Genomic DNA, 13,363 nt, shown 5'->3' with positions numbered 1-13,363 from the left:
TGGTAGTGGCACAACATTCCGGCGATTTTAATTTTTGAAATTTAGTTTCCTCTCCAGTAAAACGGTGACGATTTCTATCGGCTTCTGAGTTTGGAATCAGAATCTGACGGGTGGGACCAGTGGCTCATAACGGGGGACCTGGCGGCTGATGTCCATCCTCCTCTACCCACAGGGAGGAGCCTGGGGCCCAGGGCCCGGGTGGTGACTCTGGAGCCTTGTCCCCTCCTTGCGGTGCTGCTGTGAGAACAGGTGAGTGACGCCCGGGACGTGGCCCTTGGGACGCCAGCTCAGGGAGAGGACCCTGGAGCACCTCCCCAGCTTTTTGGTTCACAGACGGGCTTGATCACCCCCTTTCCAGAAAGAAGGGCTACTGGGTGCTTGCTGTCCTCTCTTCTGTCTTCAGATGACCCTGGGAGGGGACCCACCATGATCTCACCCCCCCCTTTTTAAAAATATTTAGCCTAATTTTATTCATGCTTGCCTTGGAATGGGGAATAGGTCATCCAGTCAAATATACAGTAAAGACAAATGTGTCCTGTCACGTAGTCTTGAACTGTAGTGCGTGTGCCTTAAGGACTCCCATCCTCCCTTTCTTAACAGATGAGGAAACTGGACTTGGAATGCATGTTCTGGTGCCTCCACCGTGAACCCCTCGCCCGCTGAAGGCAGAGCCGGGACCCTGTCTGCTCCGCCGCCCCGTCCGTGCCCCTGCGATGGAGGTCAGGTACCACCCGCGGCGTGTTTAGGGCAGAGAACAAACTTCCCTGTGGGTGAGCGGATACTCCCAGCTTCACCTTGAGCCATGAAACACTTATGCGTCAAGAGGGGAAAACGTTCCGAAGGTCCGACTATCAGCCCAAGGGCACAAAGCTAGGAGGGACCCGGGGGCGGGGGGGCCGCAGAACGGGGCTTCCCGACTCCAGGAGACCCTCCTGTGGGCCTGTGTGTGGCTGGGTCTCAGGGCTTTGCTCCAGGACCTGAGGATGAGGCAGAGGGAGGCCCTGGGGTCGGGTCTGCGGCTGTGTCCTGGGGGCCTCGGCCCTACCCCAGTGGCCCCGCCTCACCCTGCAGGGGTGCTGAGGTCAGTGGGCCCTCTGACGGCCAGACAGCCTCGTAGTGGCAGCAAGCAGAGCGCAGGCTCGGAGCAGGCGAAGGGAAAATGACTTCTAATTAACATTTAAGACTAGGAATCGGATCATGCAAATCCCCCCCACCACCTCTTCAGCTTCTGCTGATTGTTCTTGATTAAGCTCGATAAAATTAGCCAGGCTGTGCAGGGGGTGCGGCGAGCCCTGGGCCTTCGCCCACCCACCCCCACTGAGCCCAGCAGACGGTGTCCTGGGGCCCTGCCTTCCACCCGTCCCGAGGGGGACATGTCATAACGTGTGACCCCGGGACATTAGCAACCCCAGCCATGCCAATCCACACACGTCCGCGCCCCCGCCCCTCAGCCCCGCCGCCCCTCAGCCCCGGCTGTAAGCAGGCCGGGCCTCGATGTGCTCGCCAGGCCTCCAGGGCCCGGGCCTGGCTGAGGCCGACTGGGGTGGAGGAGGGGCGGGGGCGACGCCGGGAAGAGGCGGCCGCTCCGAAAGCCCGGGGGAGCATCCTCCTGACGAACAGTCCCGGGAACCAGGCTGTGCCCACCTTCCCTTCATCCAGGCGTGCAGGCGGGAACTCTCCCCTGGGAAGTGCCCCAAGGCACCTCCTTGGGTCACATGCACACTCCCTCCTGGGTCTCAGTGTAATTCCCGGGCTGCCCCTTTTTCAGGCGTGTATGCGGAGCCGGGGGTATCTTGTTGAGCACCTCCCCTGCCCTCGTGTGGACACCCCAGTGCAAACAGATCAGGAAGGTCCACCGCCCCCTCCTTTTCTCCTCCCCATCACTTCCTCACAGGCCGTCTAGGACCCGGCCTTTCCAGGGGACCAGCGGGTGTTGCAGGGCGGCGGGCGTGCAGGAGGGCAGACGAGGTTCAGGCTAGAAGCAGGAGGAGCCACGTGGGGGCCAGAGCAGGGCAGACCAGGGCTCGTCGGAGCCAGACCAGGGCTCGGGGCAGTGGGCGGAAGTGGTCCCCCGCGGACCTGCCCCGCGGGAGCTCGGGTGTGAGGGCAGCCCCGGGGCCCCTCTCTGGAGCTGCGGAAGCCCCGGAAGGCAGGGCTGCTCCAGCTCAGAAGGGGACGGGAGACACATCGGGGGTCTTGAAGGACAGAGCCGTGGTGCGAAGGTGGGCCCGAGGGAGCAGGAGATGTGGGTTGGACTCTGTCTCACTGTGTGACCTCAGGTGTCTCTGGTGGAAAAAGGGACAGCAGCTGTTTTCCTGACAGAGAAAACCCTCTTCTTAGGAAATACACTCAGAAGCCTTTAGATGTGAGGGCATCATGCATACTACTGATTCTCAAGCAGCTCAGAAAGAATTCTGTGGGCACACCTCCAGGGAGCTGCGGGCACACACAGCCTGGCGCCGACAGGGTCGACGTGCGCGGCTATTCTGTTTGTTTGCTTTAATTGGAGCACAGTTGATTTACAGTGTGTGTTAGTTTCAGGTGTACAGCAAAGTGATTCAGTTATACACATATATATGTATATTCTTTTTCAGATTCTTTCCCCATACAGGTTATTAAAAAATATTGAGTAGAGTTCCCTGTGTTATACAGTAGGTCCTTGTTCTTTATCTATTTTATATATAGTAGTGTGTATATGTTAATCCCAACCTCCTAAATTATCCCCCGGCCCTTTGGTAACCATAAGTTTGTTTTCTATGTCTACGACTCTGTTTCTGTTTTGTAAATAAGTTCATTTGTATCATTTTTTTAGTTTCCACATGTAAGTGATATCATATGATATTTGTCTTTCTCTGTCTGACTTCCCTTAGTATGATCATCTCTAGGTCCATCCATGTTGCTGCAAATGGCATTATTTCATTCTTTTTTTTATAGCTGAGTAATATTCCATTGTATATATGTACCATATCTTCTTTATCCATTCATCTGTCGATGGACATTTAGGTTGCTTCCATGTCTTGGCTATTGTAAATAGTGCTGCAGTGAATACTGGGGTGCATGTATCTTTTCAAATTATGGTTTTCTCCAGATATATGCCCAGGAGTGGGATTGCTGGGTCATATGGTAGCTCTATATTCAGTTTTTTAAGGAACCTCCATACTGTTCTCCATAGTGGCTGCACCAATTTACATTCCCACCAACAGTGCAAGAGGGTTCCCTTTTCTCCACACCCTCTCCAGCATTTGTTGTTTGTAGATTTTCTGATGTCCATTCTAACTGGTGTGAGGTGATACTTCATTGCAGTTTTGATCTGCATTTCTCTAATTAGTGATGTTGAACATCTTTTCATGTGCCTTTTCACCATCTATATGTCTTCGTTGGAGAAATTTCTACTTAGGTCTTCCGCCCATTTTTTGATTGGGTTTTTTTGATATTGAGCTGCATGAGCTGATTTTGGAGATGAATCCCTTGTCAGTTGCTTCATTTGAAAATATTTTCTCCCATTCCATAGGTTGTCTTTTCGTTTTCTTTATGGTTTCCTTTGCTATGCAAAAGCTCTTAAGTTTAATTAGGTCCCATGTGTTTATTTTTGTTTTTGTTTTCATTACTCTGGAAGATGGATCCAAAGATGTATTGCTGTGATATGTCAAAGGGTGTCCTCCCTGTGTTTACCTCTAGGAGTTTTATAGTATCCGGTCTTATGTTTAAGTCTTTAATCCATTTTGAATTTATTTTTTGTATGGTGTTAGAGAATGTTCTAATTTCATTCTTTTACATGTAGCTGTACAGTTTCCCCAGCACTACTTATTGAAGAGACTGTCTTTTCTCCATTGTATATTCTTGCCTCCTTTGTCATAGATTGATAGGTGTGTGGGTTTATTTGTGGGCTTTCTGTCCTGTTCCATTGATCTGTATTTCTGTTTTTGTGCAAGTACCATGCTGTTTTGATTACTGTAGCTTTGTAGTATAGCCTGAAGTCAGGGAGCCTGATTCCTCCAACTCCATTTTTCTTTCTCAAGATTGCTTTGGCTATTCGGGGTCTTCTGTGTTTTCATACAAATTTTAAAACTTTTTGTTCTAGTTCTGTGAAAAATACCATAGGTAATTTGATAGGGATTTCACTGAATCTGTAGATTACCTTAGGTAGTATAGTCATTTTGACAATATTGATTCTCCCAATCCAAGAACTTGGTATATGCTTCCATCTGTTTATGTCATCTTCAATTTCTTTCATCAGCATCTTACAGTTTTCGGAGTACAGGTTTTTTATTTTTTCTCCTTAGGTAGGTTCATTCCTGGGTATTTTATTCTTTTTGATGCAACAGTAAATGGGATTGTTTCCTTAATTTCCCTTTCTGATCTTCTGTTGTTAGTGTATGTATAGAAATGCAACAGATTTCTGTGTATTAATTTTGTATCCTGCAACTTTACCAAATTCACTGATGAGCTCTAGTAGTTTTCTGGTAGCATCTTTAGGATTCTCAATGTATAGTGTAATGTCATCTGAAAATGGTGACAGTTTTGCTTCTTCTTTTCCAATTTGGATCCCTTTTATTTCTTTTTCTTTTCCAATTGCTGTGGCTAGGACTTCCAAAACTATGTTGAATAAAAGTGGCGAGAGTGGACATCCTTGTCTTGTTCTTTTTAAATTTATTTATTTTTATTTTTGGCTGTGTTGGGTCTTTGTTGCTGTGTGCGGGCTTTCTCTAGTTGCAGCGAGCGGGGGCTACTCTTGCTGTGGTGCGTGGGCTTCTCATTGCGGTAGCTTCTCTTGTTGCGGAGCACAGGCTCTAGGCGCACGGGCTTCAGTAGTTGTGGCATGTGGGCTCAGTAGTTGTGGCGCATGGGCTTAGTTGTGGCGCATGGGCTTAGTTGCTCTGCAGCATATGGGATATTCCCAGACCAGGGCTTGAATCCGTGTCCCCCGCATTGGCAGGCGGATTCTTAACCACTGCGCCACCAGGGAAGTCCCCTTGTCTTGTTCTTGATCTTAGAGGAAATGCTTTCAGCTTTTCACCATTGAGTATGATGTTAGCTGTGGGTTTGTCATATATGGCCTTTATTATGTTGAGGTAGGTTCCCTCTATGCCTACTTTCTGGACAGTTTTTTTTTTTTTATCATAAATGGGTGTTGAATTTTATCAAAAGTTTTTTCTGCATCTATTGAGATGATCATATGGTTTTATTCTTCAATTTGCTAATGTGGTGTATCACACTGATTGATTTGCAGATATTGAAAAATCCTTGCATCCCTGGGATGGATCCCACTTGATCATGGTGTATGATCCTTTTAATGTACTGTTGGATTCAGTTTGCTAGTGGTTTGCTGAGGATTTTTGCGTCTGTGTTCATCAGTGATATTGGCCTGTAATTTTCTTTTTTTTTGAAGTATCTTTGGCTGGTTTTGGTATCAGAGTGATGGTGGCCTCATAGAATGAGTTTGGAAATGTTACTTCTTCTGCAATTTTTTGGAATAGTTTCAGAAGGATAGGTGTCAACTCTTTTCTAAATGTTTGATAGAATTCACCTGTGAAACCATCTGGTCCTGGACTTTTGTTTGTTGGGAGTTTTTAAATCACAGATTCAATTTCAGTACTTGTAATTGGTCTTTTCATATTTTCTATTTCTTCCTGGTTCAGTTTTGGGAGATTGTACCTTTCTTGATGGGTCTTGCTAAAGTTTTATCAATTTTGTTTATCTTTTCAAAGCACCAGCTTTTACTTTAATTGATCTTTTTTTTTATGGTTTTCTTAGTCTCTATTTCATTTATTTCTGCTCTGATCTTTATGATTTCTTTCCTTCTACTAACTTTGGGTTTTGTTTGTTCTTCATTTTTAGTTGCTTTAATGTAAGGTTAGGTTGTTTGAGATTTTTCTTTTTTCCTGAGGTAAGCTTGTATCACTATAAACTTTCCTCTTAGAACTGCTTTTGCTGCGTTCCATAGCTTTTGGATCATAGTGTTTTTGTTTTCATTTGTCTCTAGGTATTTTTTGATTTTCTCAGTGATCCACTGGTTGTTCACTAGCATATTGAACAGCCTCCATGTAGCCTCCATGTGTTAGTGCTTTTTTGCAGTTTTTTTTTTCTTGTAGTTGATTTCTAATCTCATAGTGTTGTGGTTGGAAAAGATGCTTGATATGATTTCAATTTTCCTAAATTTACTGAGGCTCACTTTGTGGCCCAGCACATGATCTATCCTGGAGAATATTCTGTGTGCACTTGAAAAGAATGTGTATTCTGCTGCTTTCAGATAGAATGCTCTATAGATATCAATTAAGTGCATCTGGTCTAATGTGTCATTTAAGGCTTGTGTTTCCTTATTGATTTTCTGGATGATCTGTCCATTGATGTAAGTGGGGCGTTGAAGTCCCCCACTATTATTTGTTTACTGTCAATTTCTCCTTTTATATCTGTTAACAGTTGCCTTATATACTGAGGTATATGCCCCTGTGTTGGGTGCATATATATTTACAGTTGTTATATCTTCTTCTTGGATCGATCCCTTGATCATTATGTAGTGTCCTCCTTTGTCTCTTGTAGTAGTCTTTATTTTAAAGTCTGTTTTATCTGATATGAGTATTGCTACTCCAGCTTTCTTTTGATTTCCATTTGCATGGAATATCTTTTTCCATCCCCTCACTTTCAGTCTGTATGTGTCTCTAGGTCTGAAGTGGGTCTCTTGCAGACAACATATATACGGGTCTTGTTTTTGTATCCATTCAGCCAGTCCATGTCTTTTGGTTGGAGCATTTAAGCCGTTTATATTTAAGGTAATTACTGATATGTATGTTCTTATTGGCATTTTGTTAATTGTTTTGTATTTGTTTTTGTAGGTCTTTTTTCTTCCTTTCCTCTTTTGTTCTCTCTTCTTATGATTTGATGACTATCTTTAGTGTTGTGTTTGGATTCCTTTTTCTTTTTTGTGTGTATATCTATTATAGATTTTTGGTTTGTGGTTACCATGAGGTTTTGATATAGCAGTCTATATAAATATATGATTGTTTTAAATTGCTGATCTCTTAATTTCAGACACATTTCCAGTATCCTGCATTTGTACTCTCCTCTTCTCACGATTGCTGGTGTTGATATCATTCTTGTGTGTGGATGATTTCCTACCTTTACTGTATGTTTGCCTTTACTGGTGAGCTTTCCCATTTCATCATTTTCGTGTTTCTAGTTGTGGCCTTTTCTTTTCCACTTAGAGAAGTTCCTTTAGTGTCTGTTGTAAAGCTGGTTTGGTGGTGCTAAATTCTTTTAGCTTTTGCTTGTCTATAAAGCTTTTGATTTCTCCATCAAATCTGAATGAGAGCCTTGCTAGGTATTCTTGGTTGTAGGTTTTTTCCTTTCATCACTTTAAATATATCCTGCCACTCCCTTCTGGCCTGCATAGTCTCTGCTGAAAAAAATCAGCTGATAATCGTTTTTTATTTAAATAAATTTATTTATTTTATTTATTTATTTTTGGCTGCGTTGGGTCTTTGTTGCTGTGAGCGGGCTTTCTCTAGTTGCAGCGAGTTGGGGCTACTCTTCGTTGTGGTGGCTTCTCTTGTTGCGGAGCACGGGCTCTAGGCACGCAGGCTTCAGTAGCTGTGGCATGCAGGCTCAGTAGTTGTGGCTCGCAGGCTCTAGAGCACAGGCTCAGTGGTTGTGGCACATGGGCTTAGTTGCTCCGTGGCATGTGGGATCTTCCCGGACCAGGGCTCGAACCCGTGTCCCCTGCACTGGCAGGCAGATTCTCAACCACTGCGCCACCAGGGAAGCCCTCAGCTGATAATCTTATGAGGATTCCTTTGTATGTTATTTGTTGCTTTTAATATTTTCTCTTTGTCTTTAATTTTTGTCAGTTTGATTTCTATGTATCTTGGCATGTTCCTCTTGGGTTTATCCTGTATTGGACACTCGGTGCTTCCTAGACTTGGGTGACTGTTTCCCTTCCCATGTTAGGGAAATTTTCAGCTATTATCTCTTCAAATATTTTCTCAGGCTCTCTCTCTCTCTTTTCTCCTTCTGGGACCCCTATAATGCAAATGTTGGTGCGTTGAATGCTGTCCCAGAGATCTCTTAAACTGTCCTTCTTTCTTTTCATTCTTTTTTCTTTCTTTATCCTGTTCCACAGCGGTGATTTCCCCCATTCTGTCTTCCAGCTCACTTATCCATTCTTCTGCCTTATTTAGTCTGCTATGGATTCCTTCTAGTGTATTTTTCATTTCAGTTATTATATTCTTCAACTCTGGTTGTTCTTTATATTTTCTCATTCTTTGTTAAAAATTTCTTGTATCTTCTCACTCTGTGCATCCATTCTTTTTTCAAGATCTTGGATCATCTTTACGATCATTACTCTGAAGTCTTTCTCTGGTAGATTGCCTATCTCCACTTCACTTAGTTGTTCTTCTGGGGTTTTATCTTGTTCCTTCGTCTGGGATATATTCCTCTGCCATCTCATTTTGTCTAACTTTCTGTGATTGCAGTTTCCATTCCGCAGGCTGCAGGGTTGTGTTTCCTCTTGCTTCTGGTGTCTGCCCCCTGGTGGGTGAGGTTGGTCTAAGGGGCTTGTGCAGGCTTCCTGGTGGGAGGGACTGATGCCTGCCCACTGGGGGGTGGAGCTGGGTCTTGTCCCTCTGGTGGGCAGGGCCGTGTCAAGGGGTGTGTCTAGGGGTGGCTGCAGCTCAGGAAGTCTTTAGGCAGCCTGTCTGCTGGTGGGTGAGGCTGAGTTCCTGCCCTGCTGGTTGCTTGGCCTGAGGCATCCCTCAGTGCTGGAGCCTGCAGGCTGTTGGGTGGGGCCGGGTCTTGGTGCTGGTGAGATTTCTGCCTCCTCGACAGTTCACATAGCTGAACACTCCCCGACATAGCCACCAACAGTGTCCGCATCCCCAGGGAGAGCCACAGCCACATCCCGCCTCCCCAGGAGACCCATCAAGAGCAGCAGGTAGGTCCAGCCCAGTGTCCTATGAAGTCACTGCCCTTGCCCTGGGGACCCAGTACATGTGATACGTTGTGTGCATCCTCCAAGAGTGGGGTCTCTGCTTCCCTGTGGAGTCCAGTGGAGCTCCTGCAGTCAAGCCCTGTTGGCTTTCAAAACCAAATGCTCTGGGGACTCCTCCTGATGCCAGACCCCCAGGCTGGGGAGCCTGAGTTGGGGGTCAGAACTCTCACTCCTGTGGGTGAAATTCTGTGATATAATTATTCTCCAGTTTGTGAATTGCCCACCCAGGGGGTATGGGATTTGATAATATTCTGAGTGTGCCCCTCCTACCATCTTGTTGTGGTTTCTTCTTTATATCCTTGGATGTAGAATATCTTTTTTGGCTGGGTCCAGTCTTTTTTATTTTTTAAAATTTATTTATTTATTTTATTTTTGGCTGTGTTGGGTCTTCGTTGCTGCGCACGGGCTTTCTCTAGTTGTGGTGAGTGGGGGCTACTCTTCGTTGTGGTGCACGGGCTTCTCACTGCAGTGGCTTCTTGTTGCGGAGCACGGGCTCCAGGCACATGGGCTTCAGTAGTTGTGGCACACGGGCTTAGTTGCTCCACGACATGTGGGATCTTCCCGAACCAGGGCTCAAACCTGTGTCCCCTGCATTGGCAGGCGATTCTTAAGCACTGCACCACCAGGGAAGCCCCAGTCTTTCTTTTTTTTTTTTTTTTTTTTAATTTATTTATTTATGGCTGTGTTGGGTCTTCGTTTCTGTGCGAGGGCTTTCTCTAGTTGCGGCAAGCGGGGGGCCACTCTTCATCGCGGTGCGCGGGCCTCTCACTATCGCAGCCTCTCCTGTTGTGGAGCACAGGCTCCAGACGCGCAGGCTCAGTAATTGTGGCTCATGGGCCCAGCCGCTCCGCGGCATGTGGGATCTTCCCAGACCAGGGCTTGAACCCACGTCCCCTGCATTGGCAGGCAGACTCTCAACCACTGCGCCACCAGGGAAGCCCCAGTCTTTCTTTTTTATTGATGACTGTTCAGCAGTTAGTTAGTTGTGATTTTGGTGCTTTTGTGTTAGGAGGTGAGCTCAAGGCCTTCTACTCCACCATCTTGTCTTCTCTCTGTGAGGCTATTCTTTTCCCTGTTTCTATTCTTGCAACTTTTCTGTGAGCTTGAAATTATTTCTAAACACATGTTGAAAAAAATTCCAAGGCTGTTCGGAATCTGTGGATATGGAAAGGTCTTCAAGACATATCATAAGCGGAAAAACCAAAAACAACGCAAGGGTCAGAGTGAAAACACAAGGGGCTCCTCCTCAAAGTAAGTCATTTTATACCTTTTAAGGTGCTGTACCGTGTGTGTGAATTACCTAACCAAATACTCAAGTTAATTTTTAAAAAAGAGACAGATAATGATTAAGTGCAGCCGGGTGAGGCAATGAAAACTTGTTCCTAAAAGTTCCAAAGGATCCAAGCTGAGAACAGAAAGAACCCAGATGGGCGGGGGCCCTATCTGACTGAACTGATACAACAACAAAGAAGGATCCCAGAAGCCTTATGCCACCGGGTGGGAGGCTCCAGGGAATCATGTGTTCCGTGTGACTCCGTTTATATGACGTCCTAGAACAGGTAAAGCTCACCTTGGACGATGGGCCTGGGTTGCTGCTGGCCGGGGGGGAAGGTTTCACTCAAGATTTGTGCCTCATACTGTAGGCACGTCAGACCTCAGTGCAACGAACAAGGAGCTGCTCTCCTCATGTCCAGACTCCCCGGGACGCTGCTCCTGAGCCCTTCCTGCCACTGCCCACTGGCCTTGGAGAGCAAACAGAATGGAAGCCATCCCACCCTAAGCAGGGGGCAGAGGCCTGAGCTGCTCCCTCTGTGGGGCGATCTTCCATCTGCCCACCAGATGGCGCTGTGCCCTCATGGCTGAGGCTGCCCTCCTCTGGCTTGGTCCAGCCGGACACAGAGCCTAGGACTCTGAGATGCCTCATTGCAGGGATGTGGGGACTCCAGAATTTGGAGCCTGTGGGGGGTGGGGAAGCAGGATGAGGGCACGCGGGGACGCTGTGGTGGGGCTCCCTGCGAGGGGCTCTGGCCTGCGAGATGCCTTCACGGCAAGCTGACCCACCCACTGGGAGAATGAGGGGTCTCCTCTCTGTCCCCCCCCCCACCAGTGGGCTGAGCAGCTCTGGACAAGTGACTCAGCCCCTCTGAGCCTCAGCACCCTCCTCCAGAACTGGGTGCCGAGCCTCATGGGGCCGGTGGGGACCAGAGGTCGACCAGGAAGCCCAGGCTGCTGCCTGGTGGAGCGGGGGAGCTCCACAGCCCGGCCTGTGCTCCAGTTCTTCTGTTACTGTTACTGCCGTTACTCTCTCATCCACTCGGTGCCGCGGGGGTGAGACCCTGGGGGGAGGGGGCGGCCTCCGCCTCCCAGCACTGCCCTGGGAGTCCTCGCTGACCCTCCCCTCTGCCCATCTGGCCCCTGCATCTGCCGCATTTCTGGATGGGCACCTGCGGGGGGTGGTGTATGTTCCCATACTGTCAGCAGCTCCACCCCGGGGGGCGTGGCCCAAAAGACGCAGCTCCTTTGGAATCCAGAGGAACCAGGAGCCTGTGACTCGTGGCTCTGTGATCCCTCGGCTCTGCCGCGAGGGCGTTCCTGTGGTCATTTGGGCTCTGGGCAGCCTGGCACGTGGCCTGGTCCCAGCCCGCCGGCCGTGCCCGGAGGGGCAGGACGTACAACGTGTCCCCCACGCCCCGCTGCCCCCCTGCTGATGGTGGGCCGTGGAGGGCCAGCCACGGTCCTGCCGCAGGGACCTGCCCTGTCCCCAGGCGTCCCCCAGACAGTCCTGCCTGGCACACAGCCACGCACACCCCCCACACTGGCTGGCCCTGGAGCGCAAACTCCGCTGGTCAACTCCTCCGGATTCAGGAGGAGCGTCCATCTCACGCTGTCCTGGGAGCCTGTCCAGGTGTCAGTCAGTGCTCAGTATCGGGTCTGCAGACACCTGGAGCTCCTCTCCCGCTCAGCCCCCTGCCGCTCGGGGCCTTTGCTAACAGCCTGTCTGTCTGTCAAGCTCCTTCCATCAGGTGGCAGCAGAGAGAGAAGCAACCGGAACGCCCGGGAACTGCCCCCGAGGGGACGTGCACTCACCGTGCTGGCAGTGAACTCTGGCGGGTTGTCGTTCACGTCCGTCACCGTGATGATGGCTGTGGCCGTGTTGGAGAGGCCATAGTTCAGGTTTCCTTCCATGTCTGTGGCTTGAACAATGACTGTGTACTGCTGAACTTTCTAGAAGGGGATGAGGGGAAGGAACAGAGCATCAGTTTGGGTTTTAGTTTACAGGCTGTTTATACTTTCATTAAAGAAATATATTCCCCGGATGGACTTAGCTGGGTCCCCTTCCTGCCCGGGGGTGCTGGCCGCAGGGCGCTCGGCAGGTGACCTGGCAGAAGAAAGTTCTCACTTGCTGTGGGTGGTGAAGTCTCTGCCTTCATCTCAGTGCCTGGCTTCCACGGGTGTAGATCGAGGTAGAAAGAAGGAAAAGGGGGCCTGGACCACACAGCACGCTGTGCTGGGTTTGCCAGACCAGGGGCGGACAGTGTGCAGAGAGGGGCGACCCCCAGACGTGTGTCTGCGGGGACCTCATTTCTTTAGCATCCTCAGTGTCAAGTTCAGCCTCAGTGCAGAAATTCAAACAGGAGAAGGGAAGTCAAGCCCTCTCCCCTCTCTCTGCAGGTACACAGACGCCAGCACACTCTGTGTCTGAACACAGTCTGGAAGGAGTGGTTAGCGTTCGGATGCAGGTGTGAATTTAAAAGGCAAATGATGCTTGATGGGGACGGTGAGTTTCACTGGGCACTGAAGGGGCCTCCCAGCCCTTCTCCACCCAGGCCTCACCCGGACCCACTGGTGCAGCAACCCCAGGCCAGCAGAGGGGGCCTTGCCACACCCCTGTTCTGAGCAGAGGCCGCAGGTGTTTCCACTATGACAGGTGAGGACGAGCCTGGCGGGCAGCTCTCTGCCGGGACCACAGCCCACCTCTCACTGGCACCATTAGGGGGAGGGTTCTGGGGTCCAGGGCAGAAAGGGACCTTCTGAAATGCCTCCAAGGAATGAACGATCCCAAGTCCCGCTCCCCTAAGAGGTTCAGGGAAGAGCCCACTTCTCAGCCCCATGATTCAGGGAAATGTGCTCAGGATCCCTAGGGGGCTCTGGAAGGAATTATAAACAGCAGACGGTCACAAACTTCCACTCTCTTTCCCTCCCTCCCAGCCTCCCTCCATCCACTCATCCACTCCTCCATCCATCCATGAGTCCCTCCATCTCTCTCTCTCCTTCCCAGACCCACAGCCCATGTGGGAAAGCAGGACAGCCGCATGTAAATCAATGAAATAAGAACACTCCCTCTCACACCATACACATAAATAAATAAACTCAAAATGG

The 13,363-nt window shown here is 49.0% G+C and overlaps 1 protein-coding gene across 2 annotated transcripts in view; it reads right to left on the bottom strand.

Moving 5' to 3' along the window:
• Positions 1–13,363, bottom strand: part of CDH4 (cadherin 4) — a 576,830-nt gene that overhangs the window by 17,519 nt on the left and 545,948 nt on the right. For both annotated transcript variants that reach the window (XM_057530175.1, XM_057530176.1), the window contains one exon: positions 12,071–12,208. In XM_057530175.1, the coding sequence (XP_057386158.1) occupies positions 12,071–12,208 (138 nt within the window). The remainder of the gene's footprint in view (positions 1–12,070; positions 12,209–13,363) is intronic.

This window comes from Balaenoptera acutorostrata, chromosome 15, assembly GCF_949987535.1.
Source record: "Balaenoptera acutorostrata chromosome 15, mBalAcu1.1, whole genome shotgun sequence".
NCBI lineage: Eukaryota > Metazoa > Chordata > Mammalia > Artiodactyla > Balaenopteridae > Balaenoptera > Balaenoptera acutorostrata.
The sequence above is the reverse complement of the archived record's forward strand: the minus strand, read 5'-3'. Positions and strand labels throughout refer to the sequence as shown.